This window comes from Pelmatolapia mariae, linkage group LG5 (assembly GCF_036321145.2).
Source record: "Pelmatolapia mariae isolate MD_Pm_ZW linkage group LG5, Pm_UMD_F_2, whole genome shotgun sequence".
In the NCBI taxonomy this organism is placed as follows: domain Eukaryota; kingdom Metazoa; phylum Chordata; class Actinopteri; order Cichliformes; family Cichlidae; genus Pelmatolapia; species Pelmatolapia mariae.
Window position 1 is genome coordinate 26877466 of NC_086231.1, and position 27789 is coordinate 26905254.

General features: G+C 39.8%; 3 protein-coding genes across 16 annotated transcripts in view; 2 read left to right on the forward strand and 1 right to left on the reverse strand.

Moving 5' to 3' along the window:
* Positions 1 to 5167, forward strand: part of celf4 (CUGBP, Elav-like family member 4) — an 88337-nt gene extending 83170 nt beyond the window's left edge. For 10 of the 13 annotated variants that reach the window (XM_063474510.1, XM_063474513.1, XM_063474511.1 and 7 more), the window contains 3 exons: positions 557 to 700; positions 1791 to 1984; positions 5060 to 5167. In XM_063474510.1, coding sequence (XP_063330580.1) covers positions 557 to 700; positions 1791 to 1918 — 272 coding nt within the window. In that variant the 3' untranslated portion in view covers positions 1919 to 1984; positions 5060 to 5167. The remainder of the gene's footprint in view (positions 1 to 556; positions 701 to 1790; positions 1985 to 5059) is intronic. The other 3 variants (XM_063474515.1, XM_063474521.1, XM_063474523.1) reach the window with 1 other exon arrangement.
* Positions 5168 to 10180: 5013 nt separating this feature from the next.
* Positions 10181 to 24864, reverse strand: kiaa1328 (KIAA1328 ortholog). The gene is made up of 12 exons (XM_063473139.1): positions 24740 to 24864; positions 24325 to 24360; positions 24000 to 24241; positions 23061 to 23161; positions 22810 to 22925; positions 18247 to 18371; positions 16803 to 17185; positions 16468 to 16686; positions 16227 to 16322; positions 16047 to 16138; positions 15774 to 15882; positions 10181 to 10612 (listed from the first exon to the last, which is right to left on the reverse strand). The coding sequence occupies exons 1-12, from the start codon at positions 24792 to 24794 to the stop codon at positions 10384 to 10386; spliced, it is 1803 nt and encodes a 600-aa protein (XP_063329209.1). The 5' UTR covers positions 24795 to 24864; the 3' UTR covers positions 10181 to 10383.
* An 88-nt stretch (positions 24865 to 24952) lies between these two features.
* tpgs2 (tubulin polyglutamylase complex subunit 2) lies at positions 24953 to 26984 on the forward strand. 2 transcript variants are annotated; one of them, XM_063474525.2, is made up of 7 exons: positions 24953 to 25125; positions 25232 to 25311; positions 25407 to 25494; positions 25663 to 25803; positions 25974 to 26087; positions 26217 to 26380; positions 26766 to 26984. In XM_063474525.2, exons 1-7 carry the CDS (start codon positions 25059 to 25061, stop codon positions 26982 to 26984), a joined length of 873 nt encoding a protein of 290 aa, XP_063330595.1. In that variant the 5' UTR covers positions 24953 to 25058. The 2 variants fall into 2 exon arrangements, with proteins under 2 accessions (XP_063330595.1, XP_063330596.1); XM_063474526.2 differs by lacking the exon at positions 25974 to 26087.
* The last annotated feature ends 805 nt before the right edge of the window (positions 26985 to 27789 follow it).

Sequence of the window (27789 nt, forward strand, 5' to 3'; positions counted from 1 at the left end):
GGGCATAAAGATGGTCTGATGCAGAAAACTGGAACATTTATTTTGTGTTTTTCACTCTGACACATTTTAAATTCTAGTTTAGTCAAAACAACAATCCAAACATGCGAGATTAACCACCACATAGGACCGACACAGCTAGAAACCAAAGAAAACTGATGAAATTACACGATCAAATGTTGAAATGTTCATCTTGATTGGTTTCTGTGAGAGCTTATGTTAAAAAAAATGTAGGTCTTTTCCAAAATAACCAACATTATTCTATTTTTGGCAGAAAATTGAGCTTATACATCATTTATAAGAAGCTGTCAGAGGCAACTGACTTTCACTGCCTTTTAGCCCACTTTGACTAACAATGTGCTTTTCTACCCTCTTTATCTTTTACTTTACACTTTAAATAATTTCTTACTGTCATCACAGAGTTTTCTCCTCTCGTGGTCTGCCTTTCCCATTCTTACTCCCCGTCTCTTTCCTTGACCCTTTTCTCTGACCTTTGCCTTTTTATCTCTCTCTCCCTCCCCCTCTCTTCTCTCGTCTTTCTCCGTTTCTTTCCACGCAGGACCGGAAGGCTGCAACCTGTTCATCTACCACCTCCCTCAGGAGTTTGGAGATGGAGAGCTGATGCAGATGTTCCTGCCATTCGGTAATGTCATCTCCTCCAAAGTGTTTGTGGATCGGGCGACAAACCAAAGTAAATGCTTTGGTGGGTAAAAATGAACAAAACCAAACGATTATTGGTTATTTATTCCTGATTATTATTCTTTTTTTTTTCCTAATCACCCTTTTTTTGCACTGCAGTCAATACTCCCTTCCCACCCCCACGCCTTCCCTACCCCCAAACCTCTCAACACCTCTCCCTTTAAAAAGATGAACAAAAGAGCAGATCGTTTCTCTGCAGGTGTGCTGTTACTAATAAGAAAGAGTGGATATTTTTTTTTCCTTTTCCAAGCGTTACAGACAGCTGAGATCTGAGAACTCAGCGGCCCGTTTTATCTTTCGATTACGACTGTGCTCTTTGTGACATTTTGTATAATACAAATGTGGGTTTTTCAGTCGCATGCCCCTGACTATAGCTTCCTTTCAGCTAAAAACAAAAAAAGGGATGCATGCCAAGAACGTAACTTCAGAATCCCACAGTTAGTCTGCCGTGCAAAGACAGAAAACTGCCATCTCACGTCATGCTGCTGACAGTGCAGCGTAGTCGAACGCATAATTATGTGGCAAATTATAAATGGATTGTGGAGAATGTTTTATGGAGAGTCCATCAGGTGCAACCCATTTGCAAATTAGCTTTCGCTCACTAATACGCTGCATTAATGTATTTCCTCAATTCATGTTGGCGTTTTTGTGATGCGGGTTTTAATTTGTTATTTGACGCTTTTTTTCCCCCCACATCACAGTGGAAGTTAAAAAGCAAAACTGAAATGTTGCACAACCATATTGATGTTTTAGTTATAAAACCCCATTATCCTGTAATCCTGTTGTTGTTGTCATACTATTACACATCTGTGTGATGTTAGTTTAATGTGCTTTTTTTAAAATAATCACACTATATTAGATTTACGCCTACAACTAGTTGTTTCATGAATGGTAACTGTTTTTTAGTTTTATGTGCAGATTAAAGGATTTCATTATCGTTCCAGTTTTCATATCATACACACCTGTAAATGACTATTGGATCTTAATGAACTCATCTTCACATTCCATGTTTTTAGTGTCCCAAACTGCCCTTGCTTCTTCATATAACAATATCTCCTCCTTTCTCTTTCTCTCTCTTTTGGCCTTTCCCCCAGGGTTTGTAAGTTTCGACAACCCAGGTAGTGCCCAAGCTGCCATCCAGTCAATGAATGGCTTCCAGATCGGCATGAAAAGACTCAAGGTGCAACTGAAGAGGCCAAAGGATGCCAACCGTCCCTACTAGCCCGCGCCCCAGCCAGCCACCGCCACCCTGGCGGCCGGGGCAGCTGTCGAACACAGGGAAAGACAGGTTAGGCATCAGTGTTGACTCCTTGAGGAACACCTGTTGTCAGTTTAGTTTCACAGGTGGTTTCTTGAGCGCATGCACAGCTATTGCAAATTATACTGGCAAACACTCACCAAACAAAACCAGGTGTTGACATTGCCTGATGTTTTTTTGTTTCCCACAATCTTCGCAGGACCATGACTACAAACCTTTTTCCAAAAATAAATAAATAAAAATAATGTAACCAATACATTTAATTAAAAATTGTATAAAGAGAGACTATGAGATATTAAAGTTGAAACATTTTGTTTAAAAAAAAATGTGCTCGTGTTGAATTTGATGCCAGCAACACACAAAAAACAGTTAGAACCAGGGTATGTTTACCACTGCATTGCATCACCTCTTCTTTTAACAGCACTCTGTAAGTGTTTGGGAACCAATGAGACCAAATGTTCACCTATAGAGAGCAAAATCTTCCCCAGTCTTCCTTGTTAAAGGATTTTCTGCTCAAGAATTCGCTGTCTTTTGTTTCATAAATTTTTGAAAAAAAAATATTCCAAGAACTGACAGGTCTAGACTGTATACAGGTAGTTATAGCTGCTCTTAATATGAAGCAACGCTGTTGTAATACCCGCCGAATGGTGTTTAGTGAGGATGTAAACAAGGCCTTATCTCAAAAAGACAATTGAATGGCAGCATATGTTGCTTCAAAACCTCTTTGTAACATTCACTACCACCAAGTCTCAGATGTTCAAGTTATCCATGTGATGTACAAAAGCGTTTACAAACCTATACCATCTGAGATGCTTTTACACTTCTACTATTTACCTCAGAGAATGCAGCATCCATGCAGGACAATTAGAGATTTTGATTCAGGACTATTCCTCTTCATGTTAAAAATGTTTTGTTTGTTTTTTATCTTTACATGATACTCAAAACGTTTTTGGATGATGCACTGGTATACTTGTACAGTAGTAATGATTTCCACTACACAAAATGCTTTTAATGCAGTAGCATCAACATCATTTTTCAGCTTTTTTCAGTATCTTGTGATTCTCTGATTCAGCCTCATTGAGAAACTCTTCTTTTTAATCCCCAATTGTGTTCACTGTTGTGCATGAAAGCACTTTAAAAAAGGGTACTCACTGAGCATGCTCATGTTTTCATTGAACAGTGAAATGAGTAAATCGTTTTTCCTGCTAAAGAACAAGAGGAAATTTTGCAGCTGTTGTCTTACCCTTTATTGAAGATGACAATAATGATTTTTTTTTTTGTTATCATTAGTCGCATGCAGATATTTCCCAAGACAAGCTGAGAGTGAAACGTGACATTTCAGGGAATTTTTTTCTGAGTTCAGCAGCGACTGCATTGTCTAAAACTCCTGTAGCTTTAACCTGCTGACAGCTGTGTTACAGTGCCTCACGTGCAGCACACACACCTAACAACACCTGTTCGCTCTCGCCAGAGCGCCGTGTGTTCTCGGGCAAACAAGTGTCGCTCACATCGCCTTCTTCGGCGGAAAACACTCTTAGCTCCGTGCATCATTCGCTGAAAACAAGAGTGCTGTGATGCACAGCACTAACGGAAATATCCCACACACACAGGGGGCAAAGCAGACTAGTTAAAATATATTGAGAATATAAGATGTTAAATGTAATTATGCACCATAACACGCGTCTATCTATACTGAAAGTGAAACCTTGTTTTGATGTCAGCTTCCAGGCTGGCCGAAAAAAGAAAAAAATAGCAGAAGCACTTACTTGAGTAGCCTCCTCTATTTGCAGAACGACTTTACAGTAAGTGACCCTGTATGTTACCCTGTAGGTAAAAGATAATTGGTAAATGGTTCAGCATGTTGCACAGGGAAGAAAGTGCTTCCAAGGGAGAGGCATTTATTACCCCTCAGGCAGGTAATTGTGCTGTTCCTCTTTGTCTCCTCCCTTCATCTGTGTGATGGAGAGTTTAGGCTGTGTCGTTCATTCACTACTGATGACTTCATTCAAGGGCAACTTATCACCCACTCACAAACTAACTGAACCATACCAGGCAGTGTCCTGAGGCAAATCACTGCAGGTGGAAGAGCAATCTCATATGAATTTGTCATCAAATGTGTGCCGCCACTCCTTTTGATATGTAAAAGGATTTTTTTTTTAACTGAATGTTGGAGAAAACATCTTCTGATTTCCTTTTCTTTTTTCCCAGAGCGTCATTACGCTCTCAACTGATTAGCGAGCTGCTTTTCGACTTGCATCACCAGCTTTACTATTGGTATTATCATCTAAAAAAATAAAAATAGAATAAAATAGAATAATAACACACTGTTGGCACAACAGCAAGCTAGAGTACTCTTACTTAACATCTAATGACACGGTAAGGTGTGTCTCGATTAGAATCCCTTCACCATTTCAAAAACAGGATCGAACAGTTTGTTTTTTAATAGAAACGAAAAATTTGTTTCATCGCGTAGAAGATAACAACGGAGCTGCTGCCAGGAAGCCAGATTAATTCACTGCAGGATGAGCACTGATTTGTTTTGAAAATTGTCTCAGCAAAATGATCTTTGTTTATCCACACCAGGACTTAGAGTCTTAGTGCTGGCTAAGACGCTTTAGAGAGGCAGGTGTCCTGTTAAGTATTCTGCACCGCTCCATCTGCATGTAAATACAGCAAGAATCAACAGTGAAGGAACACACAAAACTGGTGACGTCATTGCTTCCAAAGAAAAATAAATTTAAAAATCAAAGCAAATATCTCCCCGTCATTTTTCTTGTTTTCCAGTGTAATGTAGAAATGTGTAATGAAAGTTCAACGGCAAGCGACCTAGCTGTCTCATTCAATTATCTAAATCAGATCCAAGCAAGTGCACAAGTGAACCGCAAAGCTAGACACACCTTCAAACCGCACAGCTGCTGGTATCAAAGTGCAGTTTTCGTGGGATACTTCTAGGAACCTAAGCGATCTGCAGAAAAGTTCGAGCCAGTGGCTATCCTGTGGAAAAGTGCAAGCATCAATGCATCGAGGTGCAAAACGTGAAACCTTGTGTTGTTTCTCCACACGTTCCTTTACTCAAACAGTCCCTTTTTCTTCTGTGCTTTTCAGGTTTTGTTGAGCTGTTGATTATTTGCTACCCACCACTGAGTGCGAACTCAACATCTGGACCACTGAGGCTGCTTCAGAAAACAGAGGAGAGAGAGAGAGAGCGATGACCGAGTCAAGGACACCTCCTTTTTGGATGTACTAAAACTTTGGAACTCAGAGTGAATTTGTACCAGCCTGGTTAGCCCCAGGACTTTTTTTTCCCTCTTCTGCACACATATACACACTTCTTTCCCCACAAAACCCTGCTTGAATGACAGCTACCTTTTCTGGACCACAAAAACTTTTACTTGAACAAAGAAAGGAGGAGAAAAAAGTAAAAGAAACTACATCAAACCTCCTTACAATGACCAACCCCGCTGAACTCTTGAAAGGAATATGGATGTCAAAAGTCCAACAAGAACAAAACTTTGAAAAAAAATATAAAAATAACAAAAAAAAAAAAAAACCAACCACAAAAAAAAAAACACAAACAAAAAACATAATAGCGGATTGCCGTAGGAGATCTTTCATTAAGATGGTGTGGAGCAATTGATTTTTGAAGACCAATTTTTAAGATTTGAAACAAGAAGGGACAAATTCTCTGAGAGAGAACTTAAGTAGGAATGTGACATTTTCAGGACACAGATTGGCTTCGATTTGGGATGGCCATCTTTAGCTCGGAGTGCCTGTCCGTTTCCAGGGGATACCGTTGCCGAGGAGCGCCATAGCAACAGTCTCCAGGGAGTCTTATCCATCATTCCTTAGTTGTTTTAGGGACCAAAAGACCAAACATTTTTATTGCTGAGGACTTGTAGCTCTAATATACTCGGACCACTGCATCTCTGTCAGCCAGCGTTAACTGGCTGGGGAGTTGCACTTAAAAGAAGTGTACATTACGAATATATACAACACATGTATATATACATATATATTGCTGATATGCTTTTTGAATACAGGCAAAACTATTTCAGATGACCAAATGGGGTCTCTCACTTCGCTAGTTTACAATTACTCAAAATGTTTATTTTTTTCTCTTCTCATTTTGTCTCGGGAGGGATGGCGAGTGCATGGGAGGGGCTGCTCCGTATCACAGCCTTATCTTTTTTAACTTGACATCCTAACCTCATAGATAGAATAACATCAGAAATGTTTGAAATATATGAACTTGTTTATATTTGCAGTACATATATATGTATAACAGGCATTCAAGCAAATGTATTCATATATACAGTATATATGGATAAATAGATATTAATCACAAATATATGTATTTATATGCACATATTTTATATATGTGTGTCTGTATATAGAACGGCTACTGACTATGTTGAGCTGTAATTTTTTTGTAGATTTTAGCTGGAGTTTGAAGCATTGCTCTGCTTGGGAAGAATCGCAAATCTGGCAGCTCCCAAAACTGCAGGCATTCCTTTCTCTGATTACCTATATGCTGACACACAATATATTGTTAAAAAGATTCATGTGTGATGAAACACATATGGTGTACATATTATCTGAAAATGCAAAAAGCCAATCTCAGTAGCAGGCTTTAAGAGAATCAGGCTAGATGATTTTAGAGGAAAAGGACAATTATCTTCGACTCTATTCCAAACATATCTTTTGAGCTTACACACACATACACACACACACGCGCGCGCACACATGCATACACACACAAACTTCTCTTTGAAACTTGAACCAAAATGAAAATGTCTCACAACCCTTGCTCTCTTTTGCATTCAGTAAAGTGCATGTAGCGTATGGGCTGTCACCATGTCAAGGTGTGCCTTGTCACCTGCAGAATCTGCCATCAAGCACTGTGCTCTCAGAAAACAAAGAAAAAAAAAACTGAACACACACACACTACTGCAAGTAGCCAGCGCGCTATTATGATGTCAAAACTACAGCCTGATCCATATCATTTTTTCAGCTGCGTAGAGAGCTTCAGTGCATGTCAAATATAACAAAAATTGTCCAAGCACTGTTGGTCCATCATTATCTTTGGGGGGGGGGGGGGAAAGCATTTAGGTCTAATGTAGATTCATGCGATACCACTTCAAACTTCAAACAAAAGCGGGCATTAGGTAACCTTCTAGCACAGGCACTAACTTTTCAAGTTGTGTGCAAGGCACCTGAGACTAAGTTCCACTAGTTGGAAGGTAATAAAGGGTAAAAATCAGGGCTGAAATGGGCACGATGTGGCTTGATAAGGGATGCGACTGAGCTTACTGGACCGAGCAGGAGGATTTTAATGGCTGTGAAGGAGATGTAATATTGATGAATATGTTATAGAGCTGGCTTCCCTTTGAACAGAAAAAAAAAGGATTTATACTTGACATGAAGCATATCTTTTAGAAATTGTTATATTGCCTTACGTTAAGTCTTCATGCAATTATATATATATATATATATATATATATATATATATATATAAAGATAAAAGCTCTAATGAAACTGTAAAATGAAGCAATAAGTGTGAAAAACCATTTACCCATTACACCTGCTGTATCACCGAGGCTGGTTTCATATTGCTTTAGCGTACAGTTTCTCATAATAGTCTACAAAAATGGTATAAACACCTACTATAAACCTGAAAAAGGTCAACAGACTTGGATTTATTAGACCCTGCATTCAACACATATTGAGCTGGTGGAGATTACTCAATGAATATTTATATATATGAATATTTATAAGGCTATATGACACTTTGGAAGATAATGCTTCCTGTTGGGTGCTGTTACTAGTTTTCCTATAAACTGCTCATTATGCCATTTCCCCAGTGTCTCTGTTTAACCTTTTTAGCAGTTTGAATAATTTAACATTTACCTTCCAAATCCAGTGAGTCTAAAAGACACCAGTGCACATCCCAGAATGACTCTGTTTGTGCGTGTGCCACTTAACAATCTCCTGAGCGTGGCATACAGTTAAACCAGATAACCATCGAGATCTCTTTTTTCTTCTTTTCTTCCACTAACTTTGGTGGATTAGTACGAAACCTCTAGCTCATCAGCCTGACCTGTCTCTGTCTAACAATAACATCCGAGGCTAAATATCATATGTCTGGTGTCCCTGATCGCAGCACTGTGTGCCCTTTTTTGACTGCCCCGCTGCTCTGAGAAAATTGGAAAGAAAAAAAACTGCCATCACAGTCTGTGCTTCTCGTATGATTTGTTTGAGCAATCAGTCATTTTTTTTCCATGGCGAACGAAGCAAGCAGACGCAGAAAGATGTGCGAGAACTCAAATGCCAACCACCTCATCTTCATTTGCTCCAACTTAAAGCTGCAAGTTTACATGAGAAAAGTGAAAAACAAAGTTTAGTGGTTCAAAAACAAGAAACAGAGGAAGTTTGAATATAAATATATATATATAAATATATACATAAACTGATGAATATACTGTAAATTGTTTCTTTTTTTGCTCTGTTTTCCTCTGTACATAGGTTTGCATATTTTATAGGACTTTTACTTCTATCTACAAGGACTGGATAAAGTAATTTAAATACTTAAAAAAATATATGAATGAAAACATGATAATGCTCATTAAAACCAGGTACAAAAAAAAATAGTCGCTAGGATACGGTACAAACTGTAGGACCTGACCAAGGCATTTATCCAGAATACAGTCAGGGAGAGCATTGACCTCAGTTAGAGCTTAGACACACATTGACCTATTTTATAAAAAAAACAAAAAAGAAATACTTTAATGGGTTCTATTCATTTATCTGTTTGTTTAGATATTTATTTATAAGTCATGTCTGAGATGATAAGCATGCTTTCATGGCATTATTTTTTTATGAGTTGGTACGTGACCAAATAGTTTTTATATGACATGCATGGGCCACTGTTGTGGTCCACAGATGATCATTGTTCCTGTCTGCAGGACCATGCCTTCAGAACTTCTTTGATGACGGAGAAAAACGCTCCTTTTGACCAAGTGATGTCAAAGACAGATTTGAATTATTTATTTCGTTGTCTGTTTATTTATTTGTTTATTTATTTGTGCTGTTTGAGCCAAGATCTGAGCTCTCATTACTGACACTGATCTGTTTGCTTGCAAGCGTTACCTTGAATCGCGACACATCTTACCGCTCAAGTATTGGAAGTTTAACCACTACTAAGACTGCTTCTACATTTTTCCTGTGGCTTGCAAACTACTCACAACAATGCAGTACAACACTAAAGCCTTATGTATATTTGTAATTATAAATGCATACTGTTCTGTTCATTTAAAAAAAAAAGAAAAAAGGAAAAGCTTTGTTAAAAGATCGTTTCAAAATAAGATGCCACCGTTAAGCAAAGTGGGGGAAATAGTAATCCCTAGTTAAACACATCTTAAATCAACTGTTCAATCAGAAGAAACGCCTTGAGGTCAGTATAAGTTGCTGCTAATATTTAATGAACTAATGTCTGGTTTATTGTAAACGACTTTTGAAAACTGTATTCCCTTCCCTTCCTATTCTCCCCATTGTGCTTCATTTTGTTCAACAGAGCTCTGATCTTGTTCAACTCACGTGTTCTACCGAGAACAAAATTCAATGAAAACTGCACTATTTCATCCAAAAGAAATTTGAGTTCCTATCATTTTTTTTTTTTCGGTGCTGTTATCAGTGATTTTTATTTCTAAAGCTCAGTAGTGTTGCTAGAATCACATTTTACTTCATGTGGTTTTCAAAGTGTTCTGGAAATCTATTTCCCAATTTCAGCACATATGGAGGGGGGTGATGAATGTTGCATATTAAGCTTTGCCAGGTTCCTGATGAGCCAAGCTTCTGATGGGCAGCGCGCTTTAGGCTCCCGCCCCCGTCTCTCCAGACTGCACCATTCTCTGGTCCCCTGGACTCTTCTTTTGTAATTCTAAATGAATGATGCGTCTCAGCTTAGCCCAATAATAAAGCACAGTCTAGAATAAAATACTCTGTGTTGTGTCATAATTACTGCTGATTGGTAACTTCTTAATATAAGATTACCCTGGTTACTTTGGGGTTTACACAGTGGCACCAGTTGTCTGCTACAGGATAGTTGCCACGTGTATGGAACCGACTATGTATAATATTTCCAGTAAATCAGAGATTTATAAAATTTGCATCCTTTAGCCAGATGCACAGTGGAAAATTATATGTCATATTGGCAATTTTTTTACAAACGAGGCTTGAAAAATAAACATTTAATAGTATTTAAAAAAAATTCTACCAATATCACAATCTATGCACACCGTGTCACATTGATTCTGATTTTAGAAAGCCAATAAAAAGTTAAATGAAAAACATTTATTTAAAAAAAAAAAAAAATGGACACAGCTGGTAAATATCCAGTGACTGAATCTTTTTCATGCTCCTCATTTTTTTCGTCAGCAAATGAAGAAAATATCTTCTAGTATTTTGCTTTCTTCCAGGTCTTGCTGAGTGCTCTGAGGACGAGGTCCACCAGGGGTAAGCATGGTTCGGCTCACTGATTTGGGGGCAGTATGAGCCGGTCTGTGTTGCAATGCTCTGGCTCTTTGAGTGGTTGTCTTGCATTGCTCAGGTGCAGAAACAGGACTAAAGATATCCAATAACTCAACCAGAGAAAAGTCCAACCTGAAAAAAAGAAAAAAGGTTAGGTTTCCCCCCCATTGTTGCTGTTGCTTTGATTTCATTTAGGGTTTTTTTTTTTTTGGGGGGGGGGGTTGTTTTTGTTTTGCTTTTTTAGTCTCCACAGCTTGTTTCAAAGGTTGAATTGACACAGGCTACATTTATGAGCCCTGTAGAGAGGCAGCACTTTAAATGAGCTTTCTCACTGTGGTTTCATTGTAGCAGAGGAATGCACACAGAAAGCCTGCCAGTTACATTCTGCTTAAGTATGAGGGCACATAAACAGTGCAAGCTGAGAGACTGACATCACAAATGTACAAAGCAACATCCAGTTAGAGCTAAAAACAAAGCAAAAAAAACACTTGGGTGAGAGTTTTGCTTTCTTATGGTCTGTGTTAACAACTGAAAGGTGAACGACAAATATTTTCATACAAGTGTTAACAAATCTTTCTTGGTGAAGTGCCTACTGAACCCTAACAAGCAGCGTTAACAAGTCAAAACCACTGGGGCGTCCCAGCAGAAAAACACAGTTTCTTGCAGGTGTGAGAGAACAAGGGGGAGAGAACCCAGTGCCTTCTCCCCTGGAATAGAAATGAGGGGAATGTGCGGTGAAATAAATAAACCAAAACAGGGGAGATTAAGCTAATAGAGATTCAATCCCTCAGTCTGGCTGGTTTGATAAATTATTCAGTGTATACACAGTCGAACGACGGCCATTCCAGATACAAAACATGAATTCTTTAAAGCACGCTCGACTGATGTTGCTAACATAATTCTCTGCTCGTTTAAAGCCGCATCGATTTGCATTGCGCGGCTCTGCACACAGCTCTCCCAGGTAAGGCCGATCCTTGGGATGTACTTGTTGATATGCATGCGGGTGGTCAGCACACAGACGCAGTGGTGGAACTTCCAATCAGGGCGCATTTATGTTCCTCAACACGTAACTATGGACCTTGATATGTCATGTTTTCAAACTAACTTCAGGCTTCACATATCAATAGCCGAAAAGGCTTTTAAAGGGCTATATTTTGCTTTAGCAACATGAATTCATGTATGTACATGTTTGAGCAAAGGGATTTGATTGGGGGAAGAAAAAAAAAAAACAAGAAAAGAAGCTCAACTAAGTAAATCTGTCTTCCTCATTTGGTCTCCTGCCTGTCAACAGCAAAGGAGAAAAGAGGAGAAAGTCTGAGAGCATGAGTGAGAAGGAGTGTGTGTGTGTGCCCGCTTGTAAGAGAGAGTCTGGAAATGACTGCTGCTTTGTGGATAGAGATGGAGGCAGAGAGGGAATGTGGGGGAGGGACTTTGGCTGGGTTGCTTCGCTCGAAATGTGAGAATTTGCATTTTTATTTGTTGATTTATTTAACGGACAGGGCTCTCAAACAGCCATCCATCAACAAACGACATGTTGGTAATGAATAATGCATCACTTACCGGCGGTCACAATCTATAACAAGGGTAGTGCGGGGGGTAGGGGGTATAGTTTGGGCAGCAGTATTGGGGGGGTGGCAATGGGTAGGGCGAGGGAGGGCTGCTGGCACAGAGATTGCATGAAGGCCAAAGAGAAGAATGCCAATAGATTTTCAGAGGGGGTATACGGTGCGACAAAGAACTTCATTTCTTGGCTCCAGTTTGCATGAAGTAAAGTTGTGAATTGCTGCTGGATATTTATATCTCCCAAGGGAGTCCTGGCAGAATCATTTTTACTGTGTGCTTACAGATAAAATGCATGGACAGCAGTAGCAGCAACACACGTTTCTGTCACTGTTTTTAAAAAAAAAGGAGAAAAAAAAAAGGCTTTGGACCTGGAATGTCGGGTCATTTTGAGAGCATCTGGAGACATCACGTTGCCAGCATAAAGCATTTAGTAGTTTTATCCATAGGACAGGAAATGTAACAGAAAGGAGACTCGGACAAAGTTTCACCTTGATTTTGAAATTTAAAAACGTGTTATAATGAATACTGTGAAACAGTAGATGTGCACTGCTCTGCTTTCAAATACTTTTTAAATGCTTCAAACTCGTATACCAAGAAGTCTTCAGAGTACGATAAAAAAAAATAAAATAAAAAAAACACAACTACTGGACTTCATTTTCCCCAATTTAACAGTTACAGAGCCTCTGTTTCTCTTTTCTAGCTCCATGACGCCAGATAAAAAATTTTCAGAAAACTTCTTCAGCATATGCTACTCACCACCTCCTTCCCACTCATAACTTTCACTGCTTGTTTGGCTTCTCTCTTTCATTAAAGATAGCCGTCTCGCCCCGGCGCCTCTTTTCATTTGCAGTCCAAACAGTAAGATAAAAAACCTATAATGGCCACTGCGTATATCCCGCATGTCAATTTCCCAGCCAATCAATAGCAGGCGGGCAATGGCAGGAAGGATCAAGATGAGATGGGCGGTGTGCGCTGGAACTGTCTCATTACTAACTAGCACAGGATTCATGAAAGGATTAAAAAGGTCACTTAATGTTAACCTGAGTTTGGTTGTGCAATTTGCACATCAACATCGAATTGGTTAAGATTAGATGGTTACAAGAGCCATTTTGTTGCCAAGTGAAGGAGAACGCTTCAGGTAACATGGGGAATTTTTCAGTAAGATTTTTTTGTTTGGTTTTGTTTTGTTTTTTTATCTTTAATGTTATTTAAATAAAACACAAGTTTAATAGTGATAACAAAGCCAGTCTTTCTTTAAACAACCTAAAATATCAAAACGTGATGTGGTTGTTCCCATGATTCACTAACCAAAGCTATAAAAGATTGAAGATTCCCCCCCCCCGCCACAGAAGAAAATAAGTATTTTTGAAAACTAGCACCAAACCACACATTACTGATCTGCTAAAGTCAGGCCGCTCTGACAGGTTTCTGATGAGCTCAGAGCAACAACATATTGCCTTCACTTCATTCACTGAATTCTTTTACAACTATTTTTATGCTCCGTATTTTGAACACCAGCTAAGGGAAAGACATATGTCTAATACGATTCAGTGGATTACCAAAGGATTATAAATATCTGAAAAGATGCACATGAAAAAAAACATGTTGCAGGAAAACCACAAAAGGCATCTGAGGCACAGACTTCCTCATTACTGGCACCAAAAAAAAAAAAAGAAGAAGACATTGTGTATCTAAGAGTAGAACAATTTTAATAGGCTTTGGAGGTGAAAATGAATGGTAATAAGATCTGATACTCCAGATCCCCTGCTGGAATTAATGGGCATCTGCTAGAGCTCACAGTTCAACTTGGACCAGGCGCTGCTTTATTTAAGAGTTAATCGTCAGAAGTTGGAAACTTCGAGGTGTTTTGAAGAACTATCCTTCAAAACAAGGAGGGGGAGGCTGTCTCACAGCTAGTGTATCTGCTATCTACCACTGCATTTACAAGAAGGTAGAGGAAATCTGACATTACAGAAAAGAATTGCTCCAGGGTGGAAATAATAATGGCTTTAAAGGAAAGCTGTGCAGAATCACAAATTATTTTTTAGCATCTGATATTTTTTTTTTTGCATTTAATTCCACTGCGGCCTTGGAGTCCAACTGAACATGCACATTGCACACGCATTAAGACAACACACAGTCAGGTTAATTACTATTCCATGTACAGAGTCCTTTGCATTTTTAGGAAATGCTTGCACTCAGTGATTCATCCCTGTCCTAAAATCCCCTCTCCCCCCTTCTTACATCTTTCTCACCGTTTCCACTACTATCCATCTGAACCTGCTCTACCTTTCCTCGCTTCCCATTTTTCACTTTATCCAATACTCTCACCCTCAAACACACTTTTAACATCTCTCCCTCACTTCTGCTTTCTTCGTCTCATTTCTGTGGCTGAGAGAGAAGGGGGGGGGGGGGGGGGGGGGCAGTGTGTGCATCCAGAAGTCTGTTCAATTACACCTGCTGCAGGATCCCTGCTAGGCCGACTAATGGAACGCAGCATGTCTCCTGACAGGCTGGCCACAGCACTAGCTAGCCCAGTAAAAAGCTTCAATTAGCTTCTCGCAGCTCGAAAAGTTAGCTAGACTAAGAAAAGTCATCATTTAACCACAAACACTGCAGCAACAGCAAGCCCAGGAAAAAAAATTAATACTTGTATTCTAAATCTGCTGTAATCTTTTTGTTGGAAACAGGAGGAAAAGACACTCGCTGCCACAGACCACTAATAAAACACTCCAATTTATCCCCTCAGTTTCTAAGCTGCTACCTTTATTTCACCCATAATTCCTTTTGGAAAACATTCCTTAACCCGAGGACCCTCAGTTCAGAATTTTAGATAAACACAGATTCATGACTTCTTACATCCTTCAGATGTTTGAACTATGTTGATATTATTATGATGATGATGATGATGATGATGAACAACTATGTTGTTCATATATGTTTTTCATCACAAATCTGCTGGCACAGGATTCACCATAACTGGTGGCCTGATGGCGACAGGTCAGTTAATAAATAAATACATACATAATAATAAAGTATGTTGGGGACCCTGACTGGCCAACTGCTGGCCTGTTGGGGTCAGTGAAGGCTTTTTCAGTGATCATGTACTCTCACACATGAGAAGTGTTTTTTCTTACAGTCAGTATACCAATAAGTCCTACAACACACCAAATGTTCAGTTAGATTAAATGTGAAGAAAAGCTACTTTTCAGCTGCTCCAACCCACAACTGGTGCATTTTACACAGCAGCAGCACAAACGAACTAAGAAGTTGTTCAAATGAAAGCTGTCAAGATATGCAGAGGAACTGCTTGTTTAGTTTGCCACAATCTTTAAATTTGGCTGACTTTTTGTAATGATTGCTGGAGGCAGACAGCAGCTACCCCAGCCCAGCAATACACAAATCATGGGCGAGTCTAAAAAGGGGTATAGCATTTACTCCACTACATTTACTTTGGAGCTTTAGTTACTTAATATTTGTTCGATTTAGATTTCGAACATAAAATTTAATATTTCTTGTGTAGTATAGGGGAAAAATATTATGCTGGACACTGTAACACTTTAACACATTAACATAAATAATTCAATCACACAGACTGTTCTTCTGAGAACTACATTATCCAATATAATTGCTATAAATGGACCACCCTTATAAACATTGTACAGCACTTTAATGAACTTACAAACTATTACAATAAATGTTTATTAAATTGTTTAATGATGTTTGTTACCTGGTGTCTGGAGTCTTTTGGATTGCAGATACTGATGTGTGCTTCCTCAGGCTTGCAGGTGATTCAGCAGGAGATGTGGCCATGTCCTTTGTGGGCCGTTTTAAATATTCTGAGGTCAAGAAAATGATATATTTTCTTTTTTTATTAAAAATTTAACAAGGTATTTTAGTGATACATGAGAGTGCTAAAATATGTATTTCAAGCTAAACTGTTCCCCTGTTTCAAGCTAAACTGTGCAAACACTTTATTGATTAATTGAAAATACAAGCTTACCACTGCCATTGTTCAGAGGATTAGGTACAGTTTCTGGATGTTTTTCATGCAAGCTCTGTCCTCCAGGATGTACTCCTGCATCATCACACACACTGTAGACAACATACAAAATGCATTATTGTTCCTTTCACATGTGTCTGGTTGGTGTGCAATATCTGTATATGACAAAAATTGCTTTACCTGGAGGGTATATCTTGGTGCGAAGGATTCTGCACTTCTGTAACATCACTCCTAGTATTAGAGGTGCTGAGCTCAGCTTGAGTAGCTGGTTGAAACCTAACAAAGATATAGCAAGTTAAAAAAGTCTGCAATGGTATAAACTAAAGTACAGAGGATGACACAAAATATGAAAAGACCAAGGATTGCAGACACGTAATGTATGTACCAAAGTAACTACCGTCAACAGCAGATACCGTTCTACCTTTTGTAATCAAGATGTGACTGCTGTAGTTGCTGATTCTGTCTCTGGAGCCTTTCCTCCTGCTCTGCCAGGCGTGTATGCAGCCTCTCTCTCTCCATCTCTAACTGCATCTTCTGCAGCAGCAGCTGGTGCCTCTTCTCCTCCCAGTCCTCCTGACCCAGCAGAGGCCTGGTCAGAGCTTCCTTGGCCCCAGAGTCCATGATATTCCCACTATGGAGCCTATGTGCAAATGCATGTTACATGCCATCTCCTTTGTGCCTTGCTAAAATTTTCAACATGAAAAAAGGAAAGTAATGCTGGTATGTGGAATAATAGACTATGGCTGAATACTGTACCTTTTGCACTCATCTTGGTTAAAGGTATCATGGTGGCCCAGATGAGAGGAACTGTGAATTCTTTGCTGCTGTGTTCCACAGACAGCGCCTTGATCCCTGCATTCACAACAGTCACATCTGTGGGATGAGTGTGGGCCCCTGCACTCCATTTTTTGACAATTATGCTGTATGACTGGCCCATGAGTTGGACTTAACGGTCCATCACAAGAAAGACAAGCAGTGCTCCTAAATGTCCGTACTGCTCCTCTTCTTCCATAACCATTCCTGTATGCTCGAGCTTGTGGTCCTCCAGTAGCAGCGTGACTGAGGTATGAGCCATCAAAGAGTGAGCTATTAGCTCTGCTTGTAGATGTCCTATTGGGGAGTTCCTCACTATTGTGCACCTGGACAGAGAACAAAGAGGACAATTAATGTATTTTGGCCCATTAAGGAAGCCTCTGAAAAACTGATGGGAGTTTTTCAGCCAAAACATTCGACTGCTCCATAAAACTTTAATTTAGAGCTGGCTGCAAAGCTGAAATTTACCAATACGGAATTAGGCCTCGCTTAGCAACCTAATTTGCTCGCGTTACTATGTGCCGTAAAAGCTCCCCATTTGCTTGCAAGAGCAATTTCACAAGAACTCACATTTCACTTGCACTCTATGTGAGCTGCTGCGACCCAAGGCATCTTTTTTGGTCTACTTCCTTCCATTTGTGCACATAATTACTGTGGCTGTGTACTGAGTTAAGAGATACCAAAGAACAGTTCATATAAAAGGTAGTAGGTGAGCACGTGCTCTGTAGACACTGGTAATGAAAATGATATGATGGTGACACTGATGATCCTCCTGTGCTAAAGTGGTGATTTCACCATGGACCTTGTATAGCTATAACATAAAAGGGATAAACCTGTGTTTTTCAGCTAAACACAAGTGACAGGTGAGCCAAGATCATGAACATTATGAGATAAACATAAGGAGAAAAGCCCATTTTATAGTAGACTGAGAAAGAGACTGTGACTAATTTGCTGAGGGTCAGAGAGCAGGCAAACACACATTATTCAGAGCCACTGCGGACAATGAGGTTGGCCAAGTCATCCATTCATACAGAGGCTGCAGCCAGAGAGGCATCTTCGCCTTTAAAGTGTCACCTTGAGAGAGTTTTTACTAGGTTGTAGTCATATTGAGGTAGTGACTGAAGTGGACTGTAGTGATTTGTTATAAATTATTATGGCACTTGGCCATGGAACAATGCCTCTTGCATGTGTTTCCACTGGATTTTTTTGTATGTGACTGATGGCAAACAGGGCTATTGCCTGAATGTGGCTCCCATAGGAGAATGGCTGTCATTTTATTGTGCATTTTCCATTGCAATAGAAACATAATAGGAAATGTGTGTACATACAACCTATAACACACACACACACACACACACACATACAACCATTTTATCCCATATCTTACCTTGCTGTGACTTGATGGCTGGCTAAGCTGGGCAATGGACTGATTGAGCTTTGCCTGTTGCTGAGAAATGTATTGTTGGTAGAGCCCAAGCAGCTCCTGGCACTCTTTGTACTGCTGCTGCAGACCTGGAGGACCAAGGGTTAAGTAACTAACAAAGTAGAACAACAGCTAAACTGAAACAAAAGAAACCCTTAGAGTAAAACATAACCACCACCCCAGATTTGGCTGAGAAATCATGCAGCGAGTTCCATCAAATTGTGTGACTGAAAGAAATTCTGGCTTCACTATTTTATTCAAATAGGAAGGAGTTTTCATTTTATTCAAAATAAATAAATCTTACAAATCCCTAACGTGTAGCTCTTTGATGAGTTAAATTTTTGCTGAGAAGTAGTTTTGGTAAAAGAAAAGTTTCTCCTGTGCTACTTCGAAGATGCTGGATTTAGATCGACAATCTGAATTAAAACCTTGTTTCCGTAATCAATTACACATTGGACCAGAAAAGTAGAGAAAAGGCAAAGCTGAAAACAGAGACAGGGAAGAGTCCAGCAAAATCAAAGTTGTTGTTGTGGCACAGAGCTTTCACCATCTGGGCAGGGCCAAGCTGTTTTGAGCTGAGCTGGGCAATGCCACGCCAGGCTATCTGCCAGACAGAGAGCTGGCAGACACAAGAAAACTAATCTGGAGCGGGACTACTGCTGCGCCTCAGGAGCCCCACTAATGACAGTGGCAGCACCACACCACACCCGCACATACAAAGATAATGAGCATGAGAATGGAGAGACTGCACACAGACATACTCGCACACATTCAATAATCATTGTCAATCTGACTCTCTAGTACAAACATAAAAACAGCAAGACACGAGAGCACAAATTCCCCACCTGCACTGTAAACAGCCCGCACACAAACACTACAATAAAGCAAGTAGTACACACACTCCCACCCAAGCTGACCATAAAGTGTGTTCCTCTAGGCCATATCTTTTTATGATGGTGCCCCTGCTCCCCCAGCTGATGAGTTTCTCAGCATCCATTTGGAAAAGAAACCCTCATTTTAAGAGAAAATCAAAGTTCAAAGAAGAGTCTTATTGAAGGAATAGTTGGCAGAACACTCCATAAGAAAACACTTTGGTTGTTAGAAGACTTCAATCAGGCTGTGGAAATGAGACACAGGGAAAGAGAAGAGAGTGGTGACGACTTTGAATTGAGGACCAGACACCAGACAAAAGCAATGCAACAGCTTCCATAAACACTAGAAAAATGCGAGGAAATGTTTTGATTGAACCCTCCGTCTAACTAGGGCTCCTCTACTGCCTCACTGATCTCCATGGAAGCAGTTCCATACACAGAACTTAAGGACATCACAAGGACATCACATCATGTAAACCTGTGTTGGGAGGTCTATTTATGCAGCATGAATAAAAGTCCTAAAGGGGAGATGGTGAACATGCTTATACGACTAAACCTCACTGCAATCCAAGGTAATGTGTAGTGTGTTCAGGGTTTTTTTTTTTGGGTTTTTTTTAAATGCATATTTTACCACAATAAAAGGCAATTCCCACTTTATGTCAGCATACAAAGCAGAGACCACACGCAATCTAAAACACACAAGTCCATCTGTGCTGAACACCCAAGCAGGCTGCAGCATCATATCATCCCAGTGCATAGATGAACATAACATGTGTTAATGTGTTAATGTGTTGACAGGGTAATGCAGTCCCTGGATAGCAAGTGCTAGGTAATCTGAACCGAGTGGCGCAACACTGATAAGATTCCACTTCTCAGCCCGTCGCTACACTAAACATGCTTCCTCAACAGCCTTGGACATCAGCCAATGGGGGCCAAGCTCTCAGCAAGCCCCTAGTTTACATCAGAGCTGCAAAGTGCCAACAATGACTTACTCCTCCCCCCTGCTCCAAAAATACTCAGAATCAAGGGCTTGGGTTGAAGAGGCTTCAGACGGGGTCTGTCAAAATGATTCACTTCCCTGTCAGGCCGAGGCTCAAATGAAATAATGAAATCCACTTCAAGGTGGAACAAATTTGCACAGGAGGGGGGAATATTTTAAAACCTGCTTTAGCACAGTGTGCCAAACAGATTGAGCCTGAGCTGGAATGTGAGAGGTATGGGGGCGGAGACCGATGTGTGAATATGTGTGAGAGTATGAATGTGTGTAAGGGAGAAATGGCGGGGAATTAATAGAAGGAGACGGTTTACATTACTGCTTCAATACTGCTGAATCTGAAAAAGAGACATGAATGCCAAATCTCACAATAAACCAATACATAACTCCACACATCATCTTACAGTTATTTTAGAAAATGTCTGGAAATTTCCAAGAGTGAAGATGAAGAAAACCATTCTCAGCCATCTTCGAGACTCATTGATCAGAACTCTAAAGTAATAGCAGTTCTGAGGCACAGATGCATGACCTGGCATCAGTACAAACTGGCTGGTGTCTATGGAATATGTCAAATGGCACACCTACCAAAGCTTAAAACACACAAGGTCCATAAAAATTTTTTTACATTTATTAAGCGTTATTTATTTTACATTAGGCTCACAACTGGTTCCATTCACTTTTATTATACTCCTGCAGAAAGAATGGCTATATATTCAAATATAAAGTTGTCGTATTTACCCACTGGTAGGTAGTAATTTATTGTAAAGGACTACTGCACTACTTCCAAGAATAAAAGGTGAGTTACACAACAACAAGACCAAATCATCATAACCCCTAAAACATAACAAATTTTAATTTATCCAAAAGCAAGCATCTGATGTATGCTTATCACAAAAAGCACACTTGATAAAATTAGATTTCCGCATTGTAAATGTCACACATTGAAACCTTTAAGGCCAGAAATGGATTTAGCACTCCTGTGATAGAGGAATGCCAATGCCAATGCATTCCTCTATCAAATGCCATTTTAGTAACACGTAGCAGAACTGTTATGTCCCTCTCTCCATGGCCTCAGGATTCCCTCCAATTGTTTCAGCTCAATAAGTGGCATTAGATGTAGCACCTGCTGTGCCTTGTTCTGGATACAGAAAGTAAAACAGTATACCATGTTACTAACGCCACCTTGACTTGTGCTCGTGCCAACATGCCCTGAAGTAAAAAAGCATCCTTTCTATCTGAAACACAAATTCAGCCCTGTGTGCCAGTCAGCTCCAAATGTCAGCTGAACATCCCAAATATCAAGGGTACTTTTCCTTCTCATCCTAGTTGGCTTGGGGCTAAGGTATAGTCCTACATTCTTTATACCCCTGACATCCCTGAATCTTGGTGAGATAAGATAAGCTAAGGCGTAATGGAATTAGACTTGACAAGACTCTCATTCAGTGTGTTTGCCTTTGGTGTCTCCTTAACCTTTCGGAGAAGTGCCGAAACCTTCTGCCTGAGAAGAGCCTTCGTGACTCTTGCACACACTTTAAAAGACTACGTTCTCCCCCCCCTGAGGTGCTTGGATCCGAACACTTTTTCCTCTCAAATACCTTTTTAATGGAGTTTAGAAGTTTGGTGTAAATGCCAAGTCTCCAAGCCAAAGTGCCTTTAATTGAGTTGTGCTTTCCTAATTTTCCCCGCCGCCGTTGCCAGTCGTGCAATTTACCAGCCGGGTCAATTACTCTTCATATTTCGCAGTGTTTTTAACCTAAATTGACTGCTGGCCATACTCTAGTTTGACCTGAGCAGAATTGTTATGAAGACAGCAGATTGGGGTGTAGCATTACAACTCTAGCACCGTTAAACATGTTAGACCAACAAGAATCAGGTGCTGACCTGTCTGATCTCATTTTCTACAGGAGAAACTGAGAGATATTCTCTAACACTGAATAGTATGGGAGGGTGACAAAAAAACATGGTAAAAAGCAAATACTGTGGTCTTCTCTGTGAATATGAAAATTCATCTTTGGATGATAAGATGATTTAGATGGTTTAGGGCACGGCTCCAACCATGAAATTGATTCTGTACACAACAGCGGATAAGCTACAAGCACTCGCAAAAGACAACTGCAGCAGACATCAAGTAATATAAATTCATCTGCTCTACTTCTCTGCCTTTTGTATCAGATTGAAGGTTCTTGCCCAAAGACTGTACATAGCCTTGCCTGAGACAACACTGCCCCCTGCAGACTTTCTTTTTGAACAGCACACACAATACAATCATATACAGTAAGTACCATAATGAGCCACAAGGTGTTGGCTTTATGAAATGTCTTTTCTTAAATATATTTTACTTTTGGGTTTTTTTAAACATCAGCTTTAGCACAATAACTCCTTTTTGGTGTCTTTGCAGCAGCCTTATCACGTGAAGATGCATGTTCCAAAATAGTTTAAACAAACATCATTAAAGAAGGTCAAGTTGTCTGACAAACATTCAGACAGAACGAGATGAGCAGATCTGCTTTCACTGATTATAAACATAACCCAATGCAGCTCTCAAAAGAGTATCCACAGCCTTATCATTTCACTTCAAAAAAAAAAAATTCACTTCATATGGCCCATTAGGAAAAGCAGGGCATTATACATTGCAGCTGTCTGCTTGCTTTGAAAGGATACTTTCCCTTTCGTGTGCTATGATTTGGTTCTGTTGCTCTAGCTGCTGAATCTTGCATTCAAAATTTCCCTGTTCATCTTTCAGACGCCGCACCGACTCTTCTTTCTCCTCACTCACTCTAGAGAACAGGGAAACAAAAGAAAAAAAATTTAAAAAAAAAAAAGAAGGAAAACATATGAGGAGTTAATACAATACATTTTAATTTCCATCACTATAAATTGTTAAATTCATAAAAAATAATAACGTTGGATACCTAGCCAGTTCTTCAATGAGATTTGCAATTCGTCGCTTATCTTCAGGACAAAGGTCTTTCAGACAGACCTCACTCTTTGCTTTGCTGACTTCAGAAATGACCTTTAAGAATATGAGAGTAAGAGTTAAACATACAGATTTAATAATAAAGAGTAGCAGTACTGTTTCTATATACACTCACTGGCCACTATATTAAACAAATTCATCTGTTTGTTAGGTTCAAATCAGCCAATCATATGACAGCAATTCATGCAGTCTAGTTGACCTGCTTCATTTCAAACCATCAGATTGGACAATAGAAGATTTAAAAACATTGCTTGGTCTAATGAGTCTCAATTTCTTCTGTGGTATTCAGATGGTAGTCTGAGAATTTGGAGTAAATAACATTAAAGAATGAATCCATCCTGCATTGTATTAGCATGATGGCAGTGGTGTAACACTAAAGCCTACCTGAGTATTAACCATGTCCATCTTTTTATGACCAGTGTACTATCTTCAGTGACATGTCACATGACATGTCACAAAGCTCAAATAATCTCAAACTGATTTCATGAACATGATGTTCACTACTCAAATGGCCCCAAAAGTCACCAGCTCACAATGCAAAAGAGCACCTTTGGGTTTTGGCGAACCTGGAGATTGACAATATTGATGTGCAAGTGGCAAATTTGAAGCAACTGTGTGATGCTAATACATCAATATGGACAAAAATCTTTAAGGAATCTTTCTAGCCCCTTGTTGAATTTATGCCACAAAGAATTAAGGCAGTTCAGAAGTCAAAAGGGTGTTCAACCTGATATTAGCAAAGCGTCACTAATGAAGTGGCCAGTGGGTTTATTTGAGACAAAAAAAAGTACTATATGAATTTAAATTCAGTGCATTACATATTGCCATTTAATCAAAAAAGTTCAGCCGCATGGGGAAAAAAATCCTATGATACCTGTGAAACCGGAAGAAAAGTCTGAGGTGTCATCACAGCAGCATTGTGGTGAACAGACACGTCCTCCTTAGTATAAACCCCTGAGTGATCACTTTGGTTTTTGACTTCTCTCCTTTGCTTGGCCTGTTTTTTGCAGTCAGAAGTGCTCTTCACTCCCATCTTGTGGCCTCTTTTCTTGGATGTACTGGTACTGAGTGGTTTCAGGTTAAAAGGGGCCTGAGTCTTCACCTCTCCGTCCACCCCTGAGGATGTTAAGAGGACAACAATAAGAGCCACTCTATATAAAGTTTTACAGTTTTCAGAAACTGTTTATCACTGGACTCACCACGAATAAACACCAAAGGCTGTTCATCATCTGACACTGTGTGGGCATAACAAAAAGAGGATGGAGACACTCAAATTAACATTCAAATTAAACAGCTGCAGATGGCTTTTACAGTGTTATTTTTGCTCTGTTCTGTATTGGGAGACCTAGCAGGACTAACTCAGTGTGAGAGGTAGCATGAATACCGTTATCATCAATAACAAACTATCCAAAATCAACTTGAAATAAGTGGTTAGGTGAGCTATCTTTATCTTAGCTACAAGCTCTCTCACTTCCTCAGAGAAAACAACTTTCTAGTACGGACGTAAAAGTAACACTATAACTCTACTTCGAAAAGCTTTATGTCTTCCTGTAAGATATATACAACTGTGAAGTGTTGGATAAGGCTAATGTAGCTCGATAAAAGTCAGCGTACCGCCATTCATCCAAAATATCCCCGAATTTCCACTTCTTTTCGCTGCTGCCGCCATGTTGAATCAACCGCCACCACTCCCAGGGAGCCAAGCGTTGCTAAGGAATAGATGTCCCGCCTTTCTCTTACAAGCAAAAATCTCATTGGTTGCGTTGTAGAAGGGTGGCTTTCTATTGGTGCAAATTCATGTCCGTTTTGCGTCCCTTCTCCCTCCGCTTACGTCCGCAGATGAGCTATTTGGAGCAAGGGGAAGAATGCGCTACAGACATCTGTAAAGGATGCATTCTGGGTTTTGTACAAATTTGTGATCGCAATCACCCAAATGGAAGAAACAAAGGAGAGCTTCAAGATTGCCGATAGGCTGACGCTCGGTATCACTCGGATACTTGGTGTGTATGATTGTGATATGCATTGAGAGCGTTAGCTAGCAAAGCATTGAATTCTGTGAAAAAATAGATTGTAATAAATGTCATGAACTTGTCCTTGCTGGGACAGAGAACATGCCTGGGGTGGTGGACGTGCGTTTCGCAGAAAGAGAGCCTGCAGAGAAGAGGAGTTTGCTGTCATGGGAGCAGGTGGGAAGAAAGATGTATGGTAGATGTCAGATATTGATATGGCAGTACAGTATACTTTTGTCATGTGTTATTCATCTTTTGTGTTTATTTGCCAGAAAAACACGTGTATATTACCAGAAGACCTGAGAGACTTCTATCTGACAACTGATGGCTTTACACTAACATGGAGCGTTAAACTAGACAGTAGGTGTCCTGATGTGGTCTGTCTGCATTCACAGTTTTCAAAAGAGAAAAAAAAAGTCTGTTTTTATTTAAAGTATTTTAAAGTAATGTTGTAAATGAAAATAGCACTGCAGCTTTTCTTATGTTCTTGGCACACAGCCCTCACTGTGTGGATGTGCTGTCTTTCAGGTGAGTGTGTTCCCTTAGGATGCATGATGATTAATAGTGTGGCCAGACTGTGCCCGCTGCTCCAGCCCGTGTCACTCTTCTCTCTGCCCAATGCGCCATCACTCGCTGACCTAGACTGGGAGGAGAGCGGCACAGAAAGTGGTAAATATTCACCTGCCGGATCCTCATGTGGGATCCTCAATTACAACACGTCACTTTCAATTATGTTTGTTTACAGTACGTGTGCTCAGTTGTGCAGAAAGCAGGCTAATGAATGAGCTCTTGATTGGACCGTAAATATTTATTCAAGATTCATTAATGCTATCTGTCAGGGTCGGCGCGTGTGCCCGTCGCACCTCATTTCGACTCCCGGAGCCGCATCTTCGAGCTGGATTCCTGTGGTGGGAATGGCAAAGTGTGCCTAGTCTACAAAAATTGCACTCCAGGTGCTCTGCTTGTGTATTGTATCTTATAGGTTATAATATATATATATATATATATATATATATATATATATATGTAAATATTTTTTAAAAATCTGAGTTCCTTAAGTTAATATCCTTGCTATTTTTCAGGTGTGGTTGCTCAGAGGAGTGAAATATGGTTTCTAGACCGCTCTCTGCGCTGGCATTTTCTGACCACAACCTTTACCTCTTACTACCGACTGATGATAACCCATCTGGGTCTGCCTGAGTGGCAGTATCACTTCACCCCATATGGCCCCAGCCCTCAGGCTAAGGTAGTCAAAGTGTCTAATCCGTTTTTTTCAGAATATGTGCTGTGACATAAATTGTATTTTTAATATTTATTCATATTATTAACAACATGTGAGGCCATTGCAGTTGTATGAATACATTTTATTCAGGATGATTCTTTCACAGTCTACTACAATACTGGCAAATGTAACATTTTAGTAAGTTAGCACAGCACTGAGTTTTAAGTTGCTTCCAGAGAGCATAATTATGTGCATAAGGTGGCATACATTCCACAGAATCAGATATAGCATTGCTGGCTCAATTAGTAAATTAAGTAGTATTTTCAAAACACATTTTGTGTGGGTTTGTTTTTTTCCCATGTGTTACATAGATTATGTTAAATTATGTATATCTTGGTTGCTGCTGCAGCAGTGGGCATCCCTCTACCAGCCTCTGACTTTCAACTGTGAGCTCAGTTTGGCGGATCCTGCTGGGGATTTATATCTGAACAAGCTGGATCCTTCCAAGGCTTTCAAAGGCAAAGCCAAGGTCCCAGCCCCCAAGAAGAAGCAGTTGACACAGTGCAACTCAGGGGGCGCAGCCAAGGGCCAAAGCAATGCAGGAAGACAAAGTGGAGCAAAGCGGTGAGAAGGTACCCGTACGATGAAGGCATTTCTACTAAAGACACCTTAACTGTCAGCATGACCAAATGTCTCCAGTTCCCTCAGGAGCTGGACTCAGTTTGTTGGACTTGGTGCTGTTTGACATGTTTGCCAAGGCTGAGTTGATATGTAGCCAGGGTTGTTGCTGGCTAGACACATTGGAAAGGTGATACAGTTATAGTACTAAAAGTGTTGAAGGCAAAAAATGTTTCTAAACTTTATATGTTTGAGGACACGATGGCAGTTTCCATCACACCTGATGGTTACAAATGAATCCCCCTCACATGTAGAAAGACACAATCCTGAATTTTATCCACCTTTTGATGCCAAGTGTTGCCAGAGTAATTAGTCTTTGAATTAACAGAGAGTTGTATCAGTGTATATTCAGTACTTATAAACTCATTTAATGTTATGTTCACTACTGACAACTTATGGTTAAAAAAATTCAAAGCAGACAGATGTACAATATAACTGTACCACTGCTGTAACCAGAACCAGAGTTTATAAGTGCTGCTGTTTTCAGTGGGCTTGATTTCTGAATGCATTATGTAAATTCTACATGCAGCATGTAATATTGTAAAGTGCGGAAATGGCTAGATAACACATCTCTTTATATTAATAACTTTAAACTTGAGGAAACAAGAAGACTTAATGTAATGCTGTGTAGCTCACACCCTATATGTATTGATAATACGAACAGGTAATTGACAGGTTGAAAACTAATGTATAGGACTCAACAGATGCTTTTAGAGCTTCATTATCAAACATTAAACCACATAAGTGTGAAGACA

Coding starts and splice junctions, on each gene's coding strand:
- kiaa1328 (XM_063473139.1), bottom strand. CDS start 24,794: ATGGCGGCAGCAGCGAAAAGAAGTGGAAATTCGGGGATATTTTGGATG. Junction 24,242..24,324: donor GCCTTTGGTGTTTATTCGTG/GTGAGTCCAGTG, acceptor TAACATCCTCAG/GGGTGGACGGAGAGGTGAAG. Junction 10,613..15,773: donor CAAAAGACTCCAGACACCAG/GTAACAAACATC, acceptor TCTTTTTTTCAG/GTTGGACTTTTCTCTGGTTG.
- tpgs2 (XM_063474525.2), top strand. CDS start 25,059: ATGGAAGAAACAAAGGAGAGCTTCAAGATTGCCGATAGGCTGACGCTC. Junction 25,804..25,973: donor GGAGAGCGGCACAGAAAGTG/GTAAATATTCAC, acceptor GCTATCTGTCAG/GGTCGGCGCGTGTGCCCGTC. Junction 26,381..26,765: donor GCCCCAGCCCTCAGGCTAAG/GTAGTCAAAGTG, acceptor TTGCTGCTGCAG/CAGTGGGCATCCCTCTACCA.